Here is a 23601-nt window from a genome sequence, read left to right as displayed (position 1 = left end):
TAATAATAGGAAATAAAAATACCAGACCAAAGACCAAACTCTTTCCATTACAATACTAGAACTTGAATCCTTAAAACAAACTTCTAAAGAAACATACAAAACAATATTCCCAGTAAACTTTCATTACTTACCAAAAAACTTGATAAAACCAGATAGTTTTATGAGTTTATTACTAGAGACATTGATTTTATTGAAGTAACTCATACCCCAAACCGTAATGATCCAAACATAATTGTCTATTCAAAGTGCAGGATTTTAGAAGTTCTCACTCTTTATGAGTCAAATCAGAAAATTTTTACAGAAAAACATTTTTCTCAAAACTATTTTCTCAAACATTTTCATATCAAGATTACAAAAATGCATGGTATAATATTCTTTGTCATAACCCAATTTTTGACAACATAAATTCACCAAAAAAATGAAGAAAATTGAAATTTGAGTTAAGACAACACAAATTGGAAGCTTTGAGGGTTTAATCATGTTGGATTTATGACTTTGGAAGTTAATTTTGAAAGAAATTGAAAGAATTAACAAGTTTAGGGTTTCAATTAAGCTTTAATTCGGTTTAATTAATGATATTGAGAGTTTAATTGAAGAATAGATAAGTTTAGGGGCTTAATTAAACTTAAAATTAGTTTAATTAATGAAATTATGAGCTTAATTAAAAGAATTTGCAAGTCTAGGGACTCAAGTAATTCACTCTCCACTGTTCACTTTGCAGAACAGTGGAGATGGCGAGGCAGCAAAAGTAGAGAAAGAGGAGAAAGGCCGGGGAGAGCAGACCTGGCGGTGACTCATGATGCTGCTAGTGGCAGTGAAGAGGAAGAATGGCAGTGGTTCGCGGTGGTGAGAAGAAAAACGATGGCCACTATAGTTTTTCCTTTCTGTGTAGAGGCACAAATTTGTTCTTTTCCTTTCTTTCCTTTTGTTTTTTGCTTATGTTCCTCCTCTTCTGCATTTTCATGCCCTCCTCCTCTTTATTTCTGTTTTGTTCTCTCCCCTCTGTTTTCTTCTTCTATTTTCTGTTTTTTCCTCTCTGTTTTCCTTTCTTTTTTCCAATATTTCTCCTTTCCCTCTCCTTCTTTCCATATCTGTTTGTCTCTGTTTTTCACCTCATCTTTCTCTTCCTGTTTCAGTCTCGTCCCCTCCTGTTTTTCAGCTCTCAGAATTCCCCTTCTCTGTTTTTGTTTTTTCCCCAAAAATCCTCATTGTCTTCTCCTTTCTTCCCCCCTCTTTGTTTTCTGGTTCTCCCCCTATATTTATAGGAGGTTGGGGGAAATGGCCACCCTGCCCTGCCCAAGCGCAGGGTATGGTGGCCGGGGCATGGCTCGCCTTTCTTTTTCATGATGGTGGCAGGGTAAGGGGGTATGGGTTATGCCAGGGGAGAGAGAGAGAACGAGAGAGTGGTGTTGCAAGGGAGAGAAACTTCCCCTACCTATGAGTTGATGTTGTCATGACCCGAATCTCAGGTATATGACCGGTAATGCAAGATCGGTGTCATAAGGACACCTTACATATGCTAAGCCTCAGAAAGGACATATCAAAAGAACAAGTTATTTAAAAATATGCAGCATTTTATAATCTTTCAAAATATTATATTATTCAAAACTAATGAAAACAAATAATAGTTCAAAACTTCTCATCAGTAATTAAAATAAAAACAATAATCCATAATACTCATTATATTGTCAAAATTCAAACTTAATTAAAACAGAGTAATAGTGGAGCATCTAAGAGATCAAATCAAAACTAAAAGAAAAGCCTCGCGAAACAAACAAGACATACCGATCAAAATTGAAGAAGTAGGAACACTCAGCAAAGTCCACCTACTAGAAACTAAGAATCTGAAATAATATTAAAAATAAGGGGTGACTTCAACCAACTCAAAGAGGAAATAACATTTAATATACATTTTAGGTATTAATAGTTTGCAAGTCGATTTATCTTGATATACATATACATACTAAGCATATTATCATAAAGTAGTGTAATACATGTCAGAGACCAGATGACACATGAAAGTGACCATGTAACACCCGAAGGTGACTAAATGACATTCAAAGGTGACCAGATGATACTCGAAAGTGACCACCATGGGAGGATTAGTTGCCACAGACTGGTGTTTCTCTCACCAGCTATATATACAAAACACTATGTGCACATATCAAGGTATAATAGATATTCGCATAATTATCAAAGTAATGTATATCATATCGAATATAATTTAGTTCAACAAAATGCGAGTGCAAATTCAAGAATAGATGAGTACTTGGAAAATAAAGCAACATATATAAAATTCAAGAAATTAACTAGTTGTACTAATCATATAATTAACATATATATATATATTAAAGATTATCTCTCACCCGAAAAATGTAGAAGTAAAAAGAATATCAGATGAAAGACCCGGAAATCCTATTGAGGATCATTAAAAGTACTTACAATGAAAAATATACTAAAAAACAACTTAAAACAGCACAAATAAAAAACTCCAATGCATAAAAGAAAACAAGGTTTAGTCTTCTAAGTTTAGGGACTGAAACGATAATTTTTTAAAATTAGGGACCAAAACATGATTTTACTAAAATTGAATGACGAAATTGTAAATGTTAGAAATACATAACCATACTAAAATTTCACCCATAACCCATCATCATTTCTATCCAGAATCCCAATTTACTTTCTAGGGATCAAATTGTAATTTTTTCAAAATTCAGGAACTAAATTGTAAATCTCCAAAATGGAGGGACTAAAATAAAAATTACACAAATCAATTATCAGAATGAGATTTATTATCCTCAATCTTGTAAGAATACTGCCCAAAATTCCAAAATACATTTTAGGAGAACCATACTTCTAATTTAGTTCAGCCATAGAGATAGAATGATCCCTTTTCAATGCGTGACAGGGGAACCATACTTTCTAATTTAGTTAAAAGATTCTAGATAACTAGAAACCTAAGTATTAATAACTGGGTAAATTAGTATGAGTATAGTATAATTTGGTTTTTTATATATATATATATATATATATATATATTTTATAATCAAGTTTTTTAATATCTCACGAGTTGGTGCAAAAAAATCAATAAAAAGATATTTTTATAAGATTGTCATCATATTTAAAATGATAACTAGAAAACACCCAAATCATAAAAATAATAAAAATATCAGTAACATTTTTTCCCTGCATAACAAGTTAAATCCTAGCCATCTCATCTTCCTCAACAACAACAAGAACAACAGGGACAGCATATCTATAAGAAATGATATTTTATAAACGCGCCTGCCACGCTAGCACACATACATACAGAAATTAATTATTAAGAGTTAAGAAAGCCGCCATGGATTACTTTATCTCATATACTTCCAAGAAAAAATAATTCAAAAGTAGTCCCATATATATTTGATTAATCTGTCTATTCTAGAGAGAGAGAGAGAGAGAGAGAGAGAGAGAGAGAGAGAGAGCTGTGCATCTGTTAAAATTTCTTTTAAGAACTTGATTATATAAGATGATTTGTTCATTGATTTAATTTATTCTAATAATAATCATAACAACATGAATTTGCATGCTAAGAGTTAGCCTAGTTAATTATCTGCATTAAACAGCATTGACCAATGGCAGTGTCCGATCAAGGAAGGAAGGAAGGATACATAGCTAGAAAGTTTGGCAATTCAACAAAGGTGTCTGTACTACAGCCATGAAAATAAAGAAGAAGAGTTCAATAATTACCAAAGGCGGATCCAAGGCCTCCGTTTACGAAATTTAAAGTAATTTAGAGTTTGTTTATTTTTTATTTTAAAAGTAGTCACGTGTAATAACAGTGTTTGAGGTGAGAATAATTGTTTTTTAAAATATATTTTATTTAAAAATATATTAAAATAATATTTTTTATTTTTAAAAAATATTTTTGACATTAAATTTTAAAATAATCCTAAAACATAAAAAAAATATTATTTAAAGTAAAACAAAATTTAATTTTTTTTAAAAAATATAAAAATAAAGATGGCCGTGGACTCTTTATGGCGAGGTCGTCGGTGTCTTTCCCTTATAAAGACTAATCGATCGCTTAGATGCATATTCATACCCAGCAACCAGTAGTGGAACATAACTAGTACTGTTTCTTTTTAATTGAGCGCCCATCTCTCTTGAAAGTTGAAACCGATATGGCTACTGGTTTTGATAAGAGAAGGGTGGCAACAGTGCTAAGCATTGATGGAGGTGGCATTAGAGGCATAATTCCGGGTTCCCTTCTTGCCTTTCTTGAATCCAAACTTCAGGTAGTTAATTTACTAACCAAACCATGTCCTTCCCTTTCATCTTTTCGTTTATGCTTATGCTTTGTTATTTGTTAGGAGCTGGACGGGTCACAGGCAAGGATTGCAGATTATTTTGACATCATTGCTGGGACGAGCACTGGTGGACTGGTAGCCACCATGCTTGCAGCTCCTAATAAGGAAAACAGACCTCTGTATGCAGCAAAGGACATCAATGGCTTCTATTTAGAGCACACCCCCAAGATTTTCCCTCAGAAAAGGTGAATTCCAGTACTGGATCGATTCTTTTCTCCACATGCTTTAGCTGCCATTACAGGACTTTAAGAGAAAAGTTCCATATTAGCATGATGAAGCATTGTTTCGAAGTATTCAGACTGTTAATAATTTGTTTTTTTTTTTTTTTGTGTGGTGGATGTTCACTTCGATCCGTTGAATAGTAACCTGTTAGGTCCGCTGTCAGTTTTCTTTGGTGGGCCAAAGTATGATGGGAAGTATCTGAGGTCATTGACGAACAACTTGCTAGGAGACATGACTATCGCACAGACCCTCGCAAATGTTATTTTGCCTACTTTTGACATGAAGCTCCTTCAACCAGTGATCTTCTCCACCACTGAAGTATGATGCTAGTATCTATTAAGCCAGTTAGAAAAATCTTTCTGTACTTCGAAAGTCACAAATTAAGTGATCTTTAATTTTTCTTTTGTTTTACAGGGAAAGACTAATGCTTTGAAAAATGCTAGGCTAGCAGACATTTGTGTGGCCACCTCTGCAGCTCCAACGTACTTGCCAGCACACTTCTTCACGACCAAGGATCCCAATGGAACGTCCGCTCGCAATTTCGACCTGGTTGATGGTGCGGTTGCGGCAAATAACCCTGTAAGTATCTAGCTAGGTTACATGAAAAAGTACATACAGTTTACAATAGCATGGCTAAGAGTAACCAATTCAATCCAATCATCCACAGGCATTATTGGCCATATCTGAGATCCGCAACCAGATCAGGATGCATACCGGTGAATTTCCTGGCGTGGAACCCACAGAGAAAAAGGGTATGCTAGTCTTATCGCTAGGAACTGGAGAAGCCAAGTTTGAAGAGAAATATAATGCATCCACAGCCGCTAATTGGAGCATGATCAATTGGGTTTATAACGGTGGCAAAACACCAATTATAGACATGTTTAGTAGTGCAAGCTCTGATATGGTTGACTATCATATCTCCACCCTCTTCCAGTCTCTGGACTCAAAGGAATGTTACCTACGTATTCAGGTATATATAAAAGGGATTATTTTTTTGCGACCATAATATTTTTTTGAATTAATTAGTCCAAAACAATTCCAACAACACAGGGTGACATGATTATATGAAAAGCAATCGTAACTAAAATGGAGTTTGCTGGTGTGGGATTAACAGGATGACAAATTGAGCGGGGATGCAGCATCTGTTGACATTGCAACTCCCCAGAACTTGCAAAGGCTTAAAGAGATTGGAGCTGAACTCCTAAAGAAGACAGAGTCAAGAGTGAATTTGGACACTGGCAAGTATGAAGAAATTGAAGGAGGACGCACGAACGAAGCAGCTCTTGCCAAGTTTGCTCAGCTTCTCTCAGATGAAAAAAAGCACCGGCAAACCAATTAATGGTGTTCACTTCCTACATAGTTGGAATACAGGATTTGTGTATTTGGAATAATAAAAACCGCAGGGTTTTTTTTTTTCTTTTTTTATGGCAATGTACAAGAAGCATTATCTATAAGTAATAAGAGAAGGGAGTTTTAATTTGCTTTCATATATATATATATATATATATATATATATATATATATATATATATATCATAGAATAATTCATAAAAACAAAAATAAATTAATAAAAAAAATCATTTTTCATGGGGCCAACGACCATGAAAGATGGACATGCCATTAACTCATTATTGTCATATCGTATGTACTATTGATAGCAGCCACCTCAGTTAACTTCAAGAAATTTACCTAATGATTAATTTTTTTTTCTTGTTTAAATTTTAAAGTCATTTAAGAGAATATTTATTAAATTTATTTAAAATTGTTGGATAGATGTGAGAAAGGTGTGTTTTTAAAATTATTCAAAAAAAAACTTAATTTTAGATAATGTAAAGACTATTCCAAGAATAAGTTTATCATAAGAAAAAAAAAATTACCAACCACGTCGAAAGGAATACATGAATCATTGAGTATACAACCTAGACACGGTAGATATTGACTTTTGTAGTCAATCTCAAAAAACCATCGACTATTGGATCACAGCTGTTGAGGCCACGTCAAACGCGAAAAGGAAGCTATTTACATGTGTTGAATGCGTTAGATACCGCCGTGAAACTCATTTTTAATAGTGTTTTTTAATTTAAAAATATATTAAAATATTTTTTTATTTTTTATTTTAGCACATTAAAATTAATATAAAGAACTGAAAAAATATTTTTTTATCTTTTAAAATTTAATTTTAATATTAGTACATCAAATTGATCCATAAATATCATAAAAAATTAATTTTAAATAAAAAAAATTTAAATTTTGACAAAAACAAAACCCAACTGCATTGCCAAACATAATGCCTTTTCAAATGAAATTCACATGAAAACATAACTATTAAACTCCTAAACACTTAAAAATTAAGCATGTTCACCCATTAAAGTTATTGAGAAAATCTCATTAAGTGGTCATTAGATTTATTAATAATGTTAAATAATAATTATTTTTTTAATAAAACCCTAAAATCTCGAAGATTCTTAAAGAGTAAAAAAAAGTAAATTCAAATTTCCCATATAAAACATTAAAAACATGTGCATCCATTTTAAAGAAAGAATTTGCAAAATCTATAATGATTTGAACTTTATTTTTATAAAATATTCATAATCATAAACGGTATCTAATGAAATAATATCTCAAATATAATTTTAATTATTTTATTATAAAGAGTTTTAATTGTATCATTTGATTGCAAACAAAGTAATATGATCGTTTAATTTTTTTCTTTTCTTATTAATTTTTTTCTTTTACAAAAAAATATAGTTTTTTCTGTACTATGTGCTTTATTTGATAAAATAAAAATAAATTAGAATAAATATATATAAAAATTGAACGATCATAAATAAGGATAAAAAGGTATTTTATTAGTTAAAATATCTTTATCTTATTAATATGTTTCTCTTTTTTCTTGGAATTGTTTGCACTAGATTATTTATTTTTTTATAAAGAAAAGCTTATCAAAATCATAAAAACAAGTTTTATTAAAAAGATGTTTTTGATGGTTTTGATGTAGATGTATTAAAAAATATAAAAATAATAAATTTCTCATGTGTTGTCGTATGTGTTGTCGTGGAGAACTTTTTAGAGTTTATTTTTATTTAATTATATGATAATAAAAAAATACATGCTAAAATAAACCAATAAATAAAATTTAATGAAATGGTTGTACAATAACACCAATAACTAATATATAAAAAGAACTTTATAATTTTATTTGAAAACTAAATAAAAATAGAATGATATTTAATAAAATAATATCCTTAATATAATTTTAATTAATTAATTTTAATAAAAATTAAAGAAAAATAACCTTAAAGGTTTCAACAAAAAGAAGTGGACTGGTGCTTAACAAAGAAGGACAAGTGGGACACCTTGCCACCTATACTTTTTAAGTTGGTGGACTACCATTGTTTTTTTTTTTAAAAAACAAAATAACAAAACATACTATTTGTTGTTTACTGGTCTAATTTGCGCCCACATAAGAGGTGGTTGGAAATTCGATTCCCTTTTTGGTTCAAAAAACTTTTAATTTATTTTCATATAAAAATATCTAATAAAATTTTTTAAATCTCAATAAATTAATTTTTAACTCAAAATACTCCTAAATCAATCAAAAATCACAAACTTAAACTGAAAAAATTATTTTTCAACTTAATCTACTTTTTAATGATATAAAAACTTAAAAACATATCGGTTGCACTTTTCTCATAAAAAGAAACATATTAATTTCAAATTCAATTTTATTTTTTGAAATTTGGCCAACTAACCATTATTTCCACTTAACTATTTTCAAGAGACTTATATTCTCCTCATTAAATTGAAGATCTGAAACGCAAAATAAATAAAGTGTAGGAATGAAATATCAAACTTTAATAAAAAAAATAAAAAATACAGGGCCAAAATTTAAAGATCCATGCCTCATGAACAATAAATATATATATATATAATTTTTTATTTTAGTGTCAGATTTGAACCCTTATAGTTTTAATTTGTTTTAAGCAATAAAATTAAGTTTTATTTTGCCAATTAAGTATTTAACTTAATATTAAGATTTTTTTTATATCAAGAACTTCTATATATATATATATATATATATAAAGCTAATTGAGATTAATTATTATATCTAAATCTCATTAATATAATTTATATGGATGGATTTAAAAAAATGATATTTAAAATAGAAAAAGCTTCACGAACAAAAAATAATAATTGGATTGTATATTGCGAATCCACATTGTAATGATAATAATCGAAGAACGAGCGACGAAAGGGCCACCTCCAGATCCAGTAGCTGTCTTGGACTCTTTAGAGGCCATCGCGCCTCTGTCCATCCTTCTAATTTTTTAGCCTTTACTTTTCACCGTGTAACTACCATTTTCACTGATTTTTTCTTAAAATAAACTTAATATTTATTTAAGATTTTGCAGTTCTACGTACGGAGAGTTAAGAATTTGGATACTGTACAACATCGAACAGTATCATCTGCTTGGTATTCGTTTAATAATTATTAAATTAAATTCATTTTGTTTCTTGTAATTGATTTTCTAGTTTTTATTGGATGAAAGGATGCATGGTGCTGCTCTTGGGAATTTCTCTGGCTGCTAGTCCTATGATTGGTGAAAACAAAGTTACCAGGTGCTTTTTTCTCTCTCTCTCTTTTTTATATTTTTTTTTACTTTAATTATATTGTTTTCGTGATAATTTATTTTCTTCTTAGACTTCTGTAATATTTTATGAGTCACCTGCAAGACAGGTTAAAATTAGATTTAAATAATTTACAACTTGATTCAACAAGAACTTATCGTAAATAACCAAAATTATATTTAATGATCACCTTCATTTTATGCCTATAAAAAAACATGAACGAGTAAATATAAAAACATAATAAAATTGATCAATCATTCAAAGAGTTTTGCAAATTCAATCAAGAACTTAGTAGGAGAATCAATCAACTATAGAAGATAGCAAGAATACCATTTTTTTTTTAAATAGTCTAACCTAAAAAAATCTTTACAAAAAATATTTATACTAGAAAGAATCTTAAGTCTAATAAGATATTTTTAATGGATATAGATAAACCTAATAAATAATAATAATCCAATAAACTTAAATTTAAATAAAGGCCGTGATATTTTTAAAATTTACTTAGATTGAGTTAGTAAAAAAAATAATCAAACTATAAAATGCTCAAAGTAATTTACCATTAATAATTACTCCACGCTTACAAATTACAAGCATTCATAAACTCATAGAACTAGAAGCTACAAGGTACATGGTATCAACATTAGTTCCACTCCATTTCAAAGAAGACTAGCATATTGGCCCGCGCTTCGCAATGGATCAATAACAAATAGTATAGAATTTTTTAAAGGTATTGAATTTGGTGCAAGCCAAACCTAATAGCTTTGGGTCTGATATAAGGTCCAGAAACAGCCCTGCTGATTAGCAGGACCCAATTTCCATTCTTGTAAAGATGTTAGGCTGCGTAGCCAAGCCATGGGCAAAGATGCGTTATTCTCAGAAAGAGACGGGAGTTCACTTGATTGTAGTTTAGGAGAGCTGTTAATATTTAGACGCAGCAGAGAAGTTGAGTGGCATAACTCATGAGGAATAGATTTGAGCCAAAGCTATTACCTCTAGAGCCTGTCATGTGCAAGACCTACAATTACTTTGAGTTCGTTGGTGTAGGACCCATGTGGGTGTTGGGTCCAGCCGGTGCAGGACCCAATTAGGTGTTGAGAATACTCTGTTGTGTCTGGCTGGTAGGTAGGGCCCAATGCTATTGACACCTTTGAAAAGTGTTCTGGGTCTTGAAATGTCAACCAGATCTAAGAATGTTGGGTCCAAACCCAGGGGCGTTGGGTTTTGCATCCGGCAGGACACAAAGCTATTTTGGTACAGCACACGTCAAGACCTAAAGTAATTTTACCTAATATTGTATGTATTTAATAATATATATAATTTAAAACCATTGCATTAAAAATCTAAAGACAATAAAACATTGATAAGACTTTGAATCTCATATACTAATGTTATAAAATTAACATATTTTCTATTACCCAAAATAAAATTATATTATAATATTTATAAATTATTTTTTAATGGATTGTAGTGTTCAAAAATTCTCTTATATAATACCAAAAATTTATAAAGTATATGATGCGAATCAAAAAGTTTTTGAGAGCTCCATCAACTTTAATATGACAATATTAGAGAAAGAAATTAAAAATAATAAAAATCTTAATTTGAAGTGTAGGAATTTTTTATTTATTTTTAAAAACATTTTTGAAAGGCAAAAACAAACATGGTTAAATAAGGAAATCCAACTAAATCTCAAATGGAAAAAAAATTCTTTTATTAATGATAATAATAATAATAATTTTTAAGTTTAGCCTCTAAATTAAATCTATAGTTGTTTTTCAATACCAAATTTGTTTATCAAATTTGTTAATTACTATATTAATAATATTAATTATAATAACAATAAGAATATTTATAGTACAAATAATAATACTTTTAATATTAATTATAATAAAAATAACAATATTTATAATAGAAATAATAATATTTTTCATATTCATAACAATTTTAAATTTACTAAATAGTAGGGATGCCAAACCCAAGTTAATAATAATAATAATAATTGATTTTATCCTTCAAATCAAATCTATGTTTTTTTTCAATAGTAATAAAATATATTTAAAATTGAATATATTAATGAATTTAATAATATTTATAATATTAATAATAATATTAAATTTTTTTGGCCCAAGTGTTTAACCCCTTCAAATAAAATTTATTATTTTTCTTTGATAGTAATAATATTATTTTTCAAATTTATTAATGGTGATAATTTTAATAATAATAATAATTATTATTATTTTTAATTTCTATTCAATTAAATGATATTGAGCATGTTTCCCATCTCTTCTCGAGAAGAAATGGGCTATTTCTTTGCAAAATTGTTGCTTAATTTCATACGTGGCAATTCCACCAAGACCTCTTCGTTAGTTGGGGGAATAATCTGCATGAATCAGATTTTTTGAGGAACAGATTGAGAAAGAATTGGATTTGGTTAGACAATGTGTGGTTGTCAAATAATTAAAAAAATTTAAAAAAGCTCCTAAAAAAAAAGGAGGATGTTTTGTCTATTTTTTTTAGTTTTTGGTTTTTTAACCCGTCATGTCAATTTATTTTGTATTTAAACCATCTAGAAAATATAAAAGAATAAAGGTCTAGGGTAGGAGAAAAAATACATTTGAAAAAAAAGGGTTCCTTCCAGGTTTTTGCCAGATCACTTGAGTTTTGGGTTGACCCGACAGGTCGACTGGTTTACTCCGGGTCAATTATAGGCTCAAATTTTGAATAAAAGAAACTCACCCAATGCTGTTAGGCCTGGCCTTTTAGCAGGACCCAAAGCGTTGGGTTCTGTTCTGGGCATGACTCAAGCTGTTGGGTCCTGGTTAACAAAGGGTCCAAAGATGTTGCCTGTTGGGTCCTAGTGCTAGAAAAGCCTAATTGGGTGTTGGGTCACGATGGTAGGCAGGGCCCAAAGCTGTTGGGTCCAGTGGCAACAGGGCCCAATTGAGCGTTGGGTCATGGTGAGGTGGGAGGCAAGACCCATAGCTGTTGGGTCCTAATTCCGGCTGCCTAGTAGGACCCAACGCTATTGGGTCCTGTTGGGGGGCAGGACCCAATGCTGATGGGTCCTGCCATCGCTGATGGTGCTGCCCTAAGTAGATCCAACGCTTACAGATCCTGTTGTGGGCAAGACCCAACGTTGAAGGGTCCTTGTTGCAGCAGGACCCAAAATGGATGGGTCCACTTCCAACAACACGCAACTCAAATAGGTCCTGCTCTCAGCCGGACCCAAAGGTATTTTAGGTCTTGCTGGGGGCAGCTCTGGGTCCAGCTTCCACTAAGACCCAATGGCGTTAGATCCTGTTGGACCCATTAGAGTTGGGTCATGTGCCCAGCAGGACCCAAGCAAGCTGCTACAATGAATGTCTGGTGGAAGAAAAGGAAAAGGAGAAGTTGCTCGACGAGCGGTTATTACGCAAAACATCAGCTTAGTATCGAATCCCAAGCTGATAAAATTAAAAGGCGTTTAAAAAATGCTTAAATACATGTCAAAGGCATATAACCTTCCTTCCTTATGTGTGGAAATCGAATCCTGTTTTGTCTTTTTTTGCATAAAAATGGTAGATGAGAATTTTTCCCATTTGAGATTCGGTTGGATTTTCTTATTTAAATATGTTTGTGTTTACCTTTAAAAAATGCTTTAAAAAATAATTTTTTATCTTTTACTTCAAATTAAGATATTTATTATTTTTAATTTCATTTTCTAATATTGTCATATTAAAGTTGATGAAGCTCTCCAAATATTTTTGATTTGCATCATATACTTTATAAATTTTTGGTATTATATAAGAGAATTTTTTAACACTATAATCAATTAGAAAATAATTTATAATTTTATAATATAATTGTTTTTTGGATAATAGATGATAGTGTATGAGATTCAAAGTTTTATCAATGTTTTATTATCTTTAGATTTTTCATGCAATAGTTTTGAATTATATATATTATTAAATATATGTAATATTGGGTAAAATTACTTTGGATCCTGACATGTGTAGGACGTAATTGAGTGTTGGGTCAGGATGCATGACAAACAAATATATGTTTGAAAGTAACCATCTAGGTAGTGGCCTAGTGGTAAGAGCTTGGGACCAAGAGGTTTGCTCCCTCTGTGGTCTCAGGTTCGAGCCCTGTGGTTGCTCATATGATGGTCACTGGAGACTTACATGGTCGTTAACTTCAGGGCCTGTAGAATTAGTCGAGGTGTGCGCAAGCTGGCCCGGACATCCACGTTAAACTAAATATATATATATATATATATATGTGTGTGTGTGTGTGTGTGTGTGTGTGTGTTTGAAAGTTTAACAACATTCTATGAATGCATGGCATCTTTATTACATTTTATACATGTGTTGTAACTGTAAAAAACAAAACAATGCAATCTAGGATACCATGTGTGTGCATGAAATCTTTATTCAAATTTATTAATTTGCGTCTAATTGATTTTCTGGATAATCTAGTGTACGAAAAAAAATCAACAAGATGAAATAAGATGCCATCCTATACATTCAAACGTGTGGGGATTTTTTATTATACATGCCAACACCCAATTAGATCCTGCAGCTAGTAGATCCAAAGCTATTTTGGGTCTTGCACTCACTGGACCCAACAACCCTGCATACAGCCGAATCTAAATTTTACTTTCATTTCCTCTGCTATATTTTCCTGCCAAGGCATGTTCCATATTCGGTAGCCTGTCTCAGACCATGTCCCTCCACACGCTTGTATGGTCTCACTTCTCTGTTTTTTTGGCTCCCTCCATGAAAAGAACAGTAACCACATGGATGCGTGATGTCAGGGGTTAGGAAGTCGCCTCCTAATTATTAAATATAAAATATATACAAATATATATTTTTTAAAAATGCTAAAACACATCAAGTATTTTTATATTTTTTAAGCAAAAACATGATTTTTGAATTTTAGAGATACTTGATCGTACGTTGTTAAAACATTTAATTTTTTTTCATGAGAGCAAAGAAAAAAATTTGCAAGCATTGGGTTCTGACAAAAACAAAATAGCAAAGAAAAATACCCAATTGAATCTTGCATACGTTAGGACCCAAAGCAATTTTATCCAATATTACATGTATTTAATAATATATATAATTCAAAACCATTGAATAGAAAACCTAAAGACAATAAAATATTGATAAAACTTTGAATCTCATACATCAATGTTATAAAATTAACATATCTTCTATTATCCAAAATAAAATTATATTATAAAATTTTTAAATTATTTTTTAATTGATTGTAGTGTTCAAAAATTCCCTTATATAATACCAAAAATTTATAAAATATATGATGCAAATCAAATTTTTTTTGATGATGCTTTGCTTAATAACCGCTCGTAGAGCGGCTTCTCCTTTTTCTTTTCTTCATAATATTTTTAATATTAATAATAATATTAAATTTGTCTGCCCCAAATTTTTATATTTTTTAATCTCTTGAAATAAAATTTATGGTTTTTCTTCGATCGTAATAATTTTTTCTCTTTGAATTTATTAATGATAAAAATAATAACAACAACAATAAAATAATAATAATAATAATAATAATAATAATAATAATAATAATATTTCCTCTTTACCTGTAAAAAAAATTAGAAAAAAAAACACACATTACAATATTGGGTCCTGTTGAAATAGGACCAATGTTTTTTGATGGGTCATGCTTGCCGCAGGACCTAAAGCTGATAGGTCTCATAAAACTTACACTGGCTAAATCCTCATTGTGTTAAACTCATGCAGAATATCTTCAGCATTGCTTCCATTGCCATTCAACCTTACTGCATTTCCGACAATGGCTTGAAAAACATCTTCAGGTGCATCAAACTGTTCAATCCTCTGAGCCACTTTATGAAGGTTGATCAATAATGCACAGAAGATAAAATCAGTCACAACAGGGACAGTTTTCCCATTCTTTGAAAGAGATTCCTTGATTAAATTAAATTAGAGAAAGAGGAGAGAGAACAGAGCATTCTCTTGTTCCTGTTATAGGATTTCATGCTAATTCACATTTCCTTTATTTCCTGTCTGTCCTGTTATCTTTAAATGGCTTTACTGCTGTGTAGCTTAATTTCTTACAATGAATTTTTATATACCAGCCTGGTGCAGTGTTTCTTAATCCTAAATTTTTTGCAGCCCTTTCCTCTTCAAACAAATTCCCTTTTTGGTGGTTCCCTTTTTTTCTTTGAATTTATTAATGATAACAATAACAATAACAATAATATAATAATATTTTCTCTTTACCATGTGAAAAAAAAAAAAAACACATTACAGTATTGGGTTCTTCTTAGGGCAGGACCCAACGCTTTTTGATGGGTCTTGCTTGTCGCAGGAGCCAACACTGATGGGTCCTGAAGGATGGCCCATCGCTGCTTTAAAAGCATTGGGTTTTGCTACGGACAGGACCCACACTGACCTGAAGGACAGCCCACCATTACTGTAATATCTCACATCGGCGGGTGAAGACTTGAGGGAAGGTCTTATATGAGCATGCTCACCTTGACTAGTAAGACACGTTATGAGATCATGTGTGGTTGCTAAGAACAAATCCGTGAGGTCCATGGGCCAAAGCGAACAATATCTTGCTAGTGGGGCGGGCTGTGACATTTGGTATCAGAGCCGACCTCACTAGCTGCCCGATGGTGCCGACGGGGTTATCGGGCTCCTTAAGGGAAGTGGATTGTAATATCCCACATCGGCGGGTGAGGAGTTGGTTGCTGCCCTTATTAGTAGTGCTGATTGCTAACTTGTCAGACGCGTTTTGCGGCCATGCGTGGCTGCCAAGAACAAATCCGTGAGCGCGGTAAGGCCCAAAACGGACAATATCTTGCAGGTTGGGCCGGGTTATGACATTTTCATGAGGGTGTTAAGGCCCAAAGCAGACAATATCTGGCAGGTTGGGCCGGACTATGACATTTGGTATCAGAGCCCGACTTACTGGCTGTTCGATGGTGCCGACGGGGTCGTCGGGCTCCTTAAGGGGGTGGATTGTAATATCCCACATCGGCGGGTGAGGACTTGAGAGAAGGCCTTATATGAGCATGCTCACCTTGACTAGTAAGACACATTTTGGGGCTATGCGTGGCTGTCAAGAACAAATCCGTGAGGTCCGTGGGCGAAAGCAGACAATATCTTACTAGTGGGGTGGGGTGTTACAGCTGCTTTGAAAGCATTTGGTCCTGCTACGGACATGACCCACACCGATGGGTCCTGGAGGACAGCCCACCACTGCTTTGAAAGCATTGGGTCCTACTACGGACATGACCCACACAGATGGGTCCTACTTATACCAAGAGTTAAGGCTGATGGGTCCAGCCGCAGGAGCACCCAAAGCGATTTTGGGTCTTTCTGGGGTAGGACCCAGCTCGACTTGGCTCTACTTAGCAGGACCCAACTGAATATGTTCTCCTTGGGTCTGACAGCCTAGTCATACCCAATCTCAATATTAAAAAAAATACAAAAACATCAAAAATATTAATTTGAAGTAAAGAAAACAATAAAAAAATTTCAAAATTTTTTCAAAGCATTTTTGAAATGCAAAAACAAACATGCTTTAATAAGGAAATTTAACCCAACCTGAAATAAAAAACAAATATCATCAATAAAAGAAAAAAAACATATCAAGAGGAAAAAAAATTGGAAATATCTTAAAATAATTTTTAAAAAATATATTAAAATATTTATTTTTTATATAATCACATCAAAATAATACAAAAACATTTTAATATGAACTAAGGATGAAATAATAATTTGAAGTAAAGAAAGAAATAAAAAATTATCAATTTTTTTTCAAAGCATTGTCGAAAAACAAAAAAAAACATTATCATCACCTCATTTTTTTAGAATATAAAAATAGGATATTGGTTCCAGCTGCCCTGGCAAACCCAAGCCAGACCCAACAAATATGCATAGAGAAGGAGCAAAGCAGTCCCAATGCCCACAGATCTGCTATTGGGTTGTGATAGCGAATCAAATGAATAGATTGTATCTCTTTTATTAATCAGAATTAATAGATATGAAAAAAAAAATATTATTTGAAGTAAAGGAAAAAATTAAAATTTAAAAATTTCTTGGGTTTAGTTTCACAGTCGGACACAATCTCAACATCTTTTTTTTAAAAAAAATAATTTAAAAACATTAAAAAATATCATGATTTAATTGGAAAATTCAACCCAACTTGAAACGAAAAAAAAAATTATCATCACCCAACTTTTATACAATATAAAAAAAACTCTCATCAATTTATTTTGGAAAATAAATTTAAATCAGGTGTAAGAATTCAAATCTATTTATTTTCTATTTACCATATGAAAAACAAATTAAAGTCTTAGGTCCTGCTGGGGACAGAACCCAACTTTAATACGTGCAGCAGGACCCAAAGCCATTTGGTCTTGGTGGCAGTAGGACCAAAAAAACAATTATGGTTTTTCTTCCATGGTAATAATATTTTTTTTCAAATATAATAATAATTTTTGAAGTTTACCCTTCAAATATATTAATGATGCCCGCGCGATGCTACGAGCGTTTTAAGTGAAATTTAATTCTAATTAGTATAATGGACAATGATAAATTGGATCCTAATATGTGCAGTACCTAATTTGGTGTTGTGTCCTGCAGGATGTAAGACTCGTTTGGGTGTTGGGTCCAACGGGTGTAGGACCCAAAATAGCTTTGGGTCCAATGGGTGCAGGACCTAAAATTACCCCGCAGGACCCAAAGCTATTTGGGTCCTGAATCCAGCAAGACCCAAAGTTGTTTGGGGTCCTGCACCCGCTGGACCCAACACCCAATTGGATCCTGCACATGTAAGGACCGAAAGCAATTTTACCCAATATTACATGTATTTAATAATATATATAATTCAAAACCACTGCATAAAAAATCTAAAGACAATAAAACATTGATAAAACTTTGAATCTCATACACTAATGTTATAAAATTAACATATCTTCTATTACCCAAAATAAAATTATATTGTAATATTTATAAATTATTTTTGAATGGATTGTGGTGTTCAAAAATTCTCTTATACAATACCAAAATTTTATAAAGTATATGATGCGAATCAAATTTTTTTTGAGAGCTACATCAACTTTAATATGACAATATTAGAGAACAAAATTAAAAGTAATAAAAATCTTAATTTGAAGTAAAGGAAAAATTTTTTTTTTGACTAAAAACACAGGAAAGGAACGCCCCCCAGGGTGTTACAGTGTCGTCTACAGTTAATTGTATCTTGGTCCACAGTGCATGTAGAGTAAAAAATCCCCATACATTTTAATACATAGCAAAGCAATTGTGTAAGTCCATAGTTAATTGTCTCTTGGTCCACGGTGCATATATTTACAGTAAGTCCACAGTGAATTGTCTCAGAATCTAAATTATGTTGTAAAAATATTGTTCATTAAGACTCATGGGACTGTGGATTGTAACATTCCCTTGAGTTTTTTTTCGCTTTCGTTTAGGCTCACGATTGGGTTGGCTATTGCAGACTTTGGCTGAGTTTGTTGGGGATTTGTTTGGTTCTCTGTTGTTTTTATTAACCTGCGTAAGGTTTGGCTTGGCTAGTCTTTGTTCATTTGTTTTCTTAGGTTAGCTACAATATAGGGAGAGCTGTTTGCTGTCAATTTGTACATTAACTAAGCGGGGTTGTAGCATCAATAATGACACCTATTTGCTCTCACATTGGGTCTCTCTATAACATTGGGAGAGCTGTTATGGTTTGCTTGAGAAATAGTATCACGTTTATTAAATACATGCAATTTGCTTTGGGTCCTGACATGTGCAAAACCCAATTGGGTGTTGGGTCCTGACGTGTGCAGGACCCATTTGATACCTTTAACGGGGTTGTATTTTTGGTTGAAATGAGATGATGTTCAAACTCCTAAAATGCAATCAGCAGGCCTTCCCTTTTATTGACTAGACTGGCTCGAGGAAGGGGTGATCTCCTCCGGAGCATGCTGCACGCGAAAAAGAAATGAGATTCCCTTACCTAGTTGTGCGTTAACCAATTGCAATCCCCCCCACAAGCGCTACAGTGTCTGTGAAGTGTTTCGGGTCTGGCTTGTCAACCAGACCCAACGGATTTTGGCAAAGATGCCCCCAACCACAATTCTTGACTAAAATCACAGGAAAGAAACGCCTTTCAGGGTGCTACAATATCGTCTACAATGAATTGTATCTTGATCCACAGTAAAAAAATCCCTATACATTTTAATACATAACAAAGCAACTGTGTAAGTCCACATATAATTGTCTCTTGGTCTACAGTTCATATATGTACAGTAAGTCCACAGTGAATTGTCTCTTAGTCCACAGTGCATTCATGTATAGTCGAAATCCTTATGCGTTAATTGATTGTCATTCCGCCCCCCATAGGCGCTATAGTGTTTGGGAAGTGTTTTGGGTCTGACTTGTCAACCAGACCCAACAGCGTGGGGTCCGACTACCAAAGCCAGACCCAACGGCTTTTAACAGAGATGCCACGCCCTCAGCCACAATTCTTGACTAAAATCATAGGAAAGAAATGCGGGGGTGCTACAATGTCGTTTACAGTGAATTGTATCTTGATCCACAATACATGTACAATAAAAAAATCCTCATATGTTTTAATACATAGCAGAGCAATTGTACAAGTTCATAGTTAATTGTTTCTTAGTACACAATACATAAATATATAATAAGTCCACAATAAATTATTTGGTTGAACGACAACTGTCAATATTAAAAAAATATTTGAAAGTGAATTTCAATCTACTTTTATAAAAGCGCATGACACACTAGCACACATACATAGATTACTTTATCTCATATACATCCAAGAAAAATTAATTCATGAATCAGTCTATGATAGAGAACTGTGCATCTATTAAAATTTATTTTAAGAACTTGATTATGTAAGATGATTTGTTCATTGATTTCATTCATTCTAATAAGATGACAATATGTTTTGCATATTGGCATGATTCGTAGCTTTGTCCAATCAAGGAAGGTACTCCAGCCATGAAAATAAAGAAGTTCAATAAAACCATCTAGGTGGTGGCCTAGTGGTAAGAGTTTGGAATCAAGAGGTTTGCTTCCTCTATAGTCTCAGGTTCAAACCCTGTGGTTACTCATATAATGACTACTGGAGGCTTACATGGTCGTTAACTTCAGGGCCTGTGGGATTAGTCGAGGTGCGCGCAAGCTGGCCCGGACACCCACGTTAAACTAAAAAGAAGAAGAAGAAGTTCAATAATTACCATAGGCGGGTCAACACATACATTGTCCAAGGCCGCTGTTTATCGAAATTTAAAGTAATTTAGAGTTTTTTTTTAAAAAAATTAAAATTAATTTTTTTTATGTTTTAAATTAATTATTTTTAAAATTTTAAATTATTTTAATATACTTATACTAATACTAAAACTAAATTTAAAAAATATTATATTAATATAATTTAAATAATTTATGTTTAAAAAGTAGTTACTCAAAGTTTTTTTTACTTGAAAATATATTAAAATAATAATTTTTTTTAAAGAACGGTTTTTAACATTATTACATGATTTAAAATAAAAAAATAATTTAAAGGAAAAAAATAAAAAAAATTAATTTGTTTTTAAATAATTTTTAAATATAAAAATAAACATGCCCGTAGACTCTTTATGGCGAGGTCGTTGGAGTCTTTCCTTTATAAAGACTAATCGATCGCTTAGATGCATATTCATACCCAGCAACCAGTACTGGAACATAACTAGTACTGTTTTGTTAAATTGAGCACCCATCTCTCTTGAAAGTTGAAACCGATATGGCTACTGGTTTTGTTAAGAGAAGGGTGGCAACAGTGCTAAGCATTGATGGAGGTGGCATTAGAGGCATAATTCCGGGTTCCCTTCTTGCCTTTCTTGAATCCAAACTTCAGGTAGTTAATTTACTAACCAAACCATGTCCTTCCATCTCATCTTTTCGTTTATGCTTATGCTTGGTTATTTGTTAGGAGCTGGACGGGTCACAGGCAAGGATTGCAGATTATTTTGACATCATTGCTGGGACGAGCACTGGTGGACTGGTAGCCACCATGCTTGCAGCTCCTAATAAGGAAAACAGACCCATGTATGCAGCAAAGGACATCATTGACTTCTATTTAGAGCACAGCCCCAAGATTTTCCCTCAGAAAAGGTGAATTCCAGTACTGGATCCATTCTTTTCTCCACATGGTTTAGCTGCCAGTACAGGACTTGTAAGAGAAAAGTTCCATATTAGCATGATGAAGCATTGTTTCGAAGTATTTTGACTGTTACTAATTTGGTTTTTTTTTTCGTGGATATTCACTTCGATCCGTTGAATAGTAACCTGTTAGGTCCGCTGTCAATTTTCTTTGGGGGGCCAAAGTATGATGGGAAGTATCTGAGGTCATTGACGAACAACTTGCTAGGAGACTTGACTATCACACAGACCCTCACAAATGTTATTTTGCCTACTTTTGACATGAAGCTCCTTCAACCAGTGATCTTCTCCACCACTGAAGTATGATGCTAGTAACTATTAAGCCAGTTAGAAAAAATCTTTCTGTACTTCGAAAGTCACAAGTTAACTGATCTTTAATTTTTCTTTTGTTTTACAGGGAAAGACTAATGCTTTGAAAAATGCTAGGCTAGCAGACATTTGTGTGGCCACCTCTGCAGCTCCTACGTACTTGCCAGCACACTTCTTCACGACCAAGGATCCCAATGGAACGTCCACTCGCAATTTCGACCTGATTGATGGTGCGATTGCCGCAAATAATCCTGTAAGTATCTAGCTAGGTTACATGAAAAAGTACTTGCAGTTTACAATAGCATGGCTAAGAGAAACCAATTCAATCCAATTATCCACAGGCATTATTAGCCGTATCTGAGATCCGCAACCAGATCAGGATGAATACCGGTGAATTTGCTGGCGTAAAACCCACTGAGAGAAAGGGTCTAGTCTTGTCGCTAGGAACTGGAGAAGCCAAGTCTGGAGTGACATATGATGCACCCACAGCCGCTAATTGGAGCATGATCAATTGGGTTTCTTACAGTGGCAAAACACCAATTATAGACATGTTTAGTAGTGCAAGCTCTGATATGGTTGACTATCATATCTCCACCCTCTTCCAGTCTCTGGACTCAAAGGAATGGTACCTACGTATTCAGGTATATATATAAAAGGGATTATTTTTTTGCGACCATAATATTTTTTTGAATTAATTAGTCCAAAACAATTCCAACAAGACAGGGTGACATGATTATATGACAAGTCAATCGTAACTAAAATGGAGTTTGCTGGTGTGGGATTAACAGGATGACAAATTGAGCGGGGATGCAGCATCTGTTGACATTGCAACTCCCCAGAACTTGCAAAGGCTTAAAGAGATTGGAGCTGCACTCCTAAAGAAGACAGAGTCTAGAGTGAATTTGGATACTGGCAAGTATGAAGAAATTGAAGGAGGACGTACGAACGAAGCGGCTCTTGCCAAGTTTGCTCAGTTTCTCTCAGATGAAAAAAAGCACCGGCAAACCAATTAATGGTGTTTTTTTCTATGGCAATGTACAAGAAGCATTATCTATAAGTGATAAGAGAAGGGAGTTTTAATTTGCTTTCATATATATATATATATATATATATATAAAGGAACAAAATATCTCTTGCTTTATGGCAAGAGAAACCTATGGACGTGTAAAATATGTGTAATGCAAAGGTTTGATCCCTTGTATAAGCTAATTAAACTGCCAAAATTTCTGCATGTAGATCAATTGATCCCATCCCCATGGCGAATTGCTCCTCTTCTTTATTCTGTAATACCGACAGTGATACGACCAACCTCAAGCGGAAGTACGTAGTTCGGAGCGTCTCTTTCTGTGCTGTTATGATTCCATGATCTTCTCTGAGGTAGACCTGCTTATCTACTCTAACAGTTCGCCTTCAGCTCACCTTGGATACTCCAACCTTGGTCAAACACTTGAAGATAGTCCTATCAACACGAGCTATTGCCCTTTGATGCTGGATACGCTGGTGTAGATTTCTTTTCTGTAATTGGATTAGAATAATATAAGTAGTGCTAAAGTCGATGCGCTAAATGAGAGTTCGAGGTGGGATGAGTAAATTAGCTCGAATTCATTAGTGCATCTGCTTCTATTTTCATAGTGAATCACAGCGACTCGTCCCGTGTCAATAAAGGTACAAGTTTTCTTCTTATGACTAGAGAAAAGGTTTACCTAAACTGATAGCAAATTAATAGCACGTTAGTTTTATTTTTTAAAATGATTTTTATTTGAAATTATATTAAAATTATATATTTTTTTATTTTTTAAAATTTATTAGTATATTAAAAAGATTTAAAAATAAAAATAATAATTTAAAATAAAAAAATGAAAATAAAATCAATATTTTTTTAA

General features: G+C 32.8%; 2 protein-coding genes across 2 annotated transcripts; both read left to right on the top strand.

Moving 5' to 3' along the window:
- The first annotated feature begins 4057 nt into the window (after nucleotides 1-4057).
- Nucleotides 4058-6054, top strand: LOC7477960 (patatin-like protein 2). The gene is made up of 6 exons (XM_002310121.4): nucleotides 4058-4280; nucleotides 4356-4537; nucleotides 4715-4892; nucleotides 4989-5153; nucleotides 5242-5544; nucleotides 5689-6054. The coding sequence occupies exons 1-6, from the start codon at nucleotides 4167-4169 to the stop codon at nucleotides 5911-5913; spliced, it is 1167 nt and encodes a 388-aa protein (XP_002310157.1). The 5' UTR covers nucleotides 4058-4166; the 3' UTR covers nucleotides 5914-6054.
- A 14842-nt stretch (nucleotides 6055-20896) lies between these two features.
- LOC18101188 (patatin-like protein 2) lies at nucleotides 20897-23401 on the top strand. Its single transcript, XM_052454626.1, has 6 exons — nucleotides 20897-21104; nucleotides 21180-21361; nucleotides 21532-21709; nucleotides 21807-21971; nucleotides 22060-22359; nucleotides 22507-23401. The coding sequence occupies exons 1-6, from the start codon at nucleotides 20991-20993 to the stop codon at nucleotides 22729-22731; spliced, it is 1164 nt and encodes a 387-aa protein (XP_052310586.1). The 5' UTR covers nucleotides 20897-20990; the 3' UTR covers nucleotides 22732-23401.
- The last annotated feature ends 200 nt before the right edge of the window (nucleotides 23402-23601 follow it).

The sequence above is a fragment of the Populus trichocarpa genome, chromosome 7 (genome assembly GCF_000002775.5).
Source record: "Populus trichocarpa isolate Nisqually-1 chromosome 7, P.trichocarpa_v4.1, whole genome shotgun sequence".
NCBI classification, from domain to species: domain Eukaryota; kingdom Viridiplantae; phylum Streptophyta; class Magnoliopsida; order Malpighiales; family Salicaceae; genus Populus; species Populus trichocarpa.
This window is presented reverse-complemented; position numbering and strand designations above follow the sequence as displayed.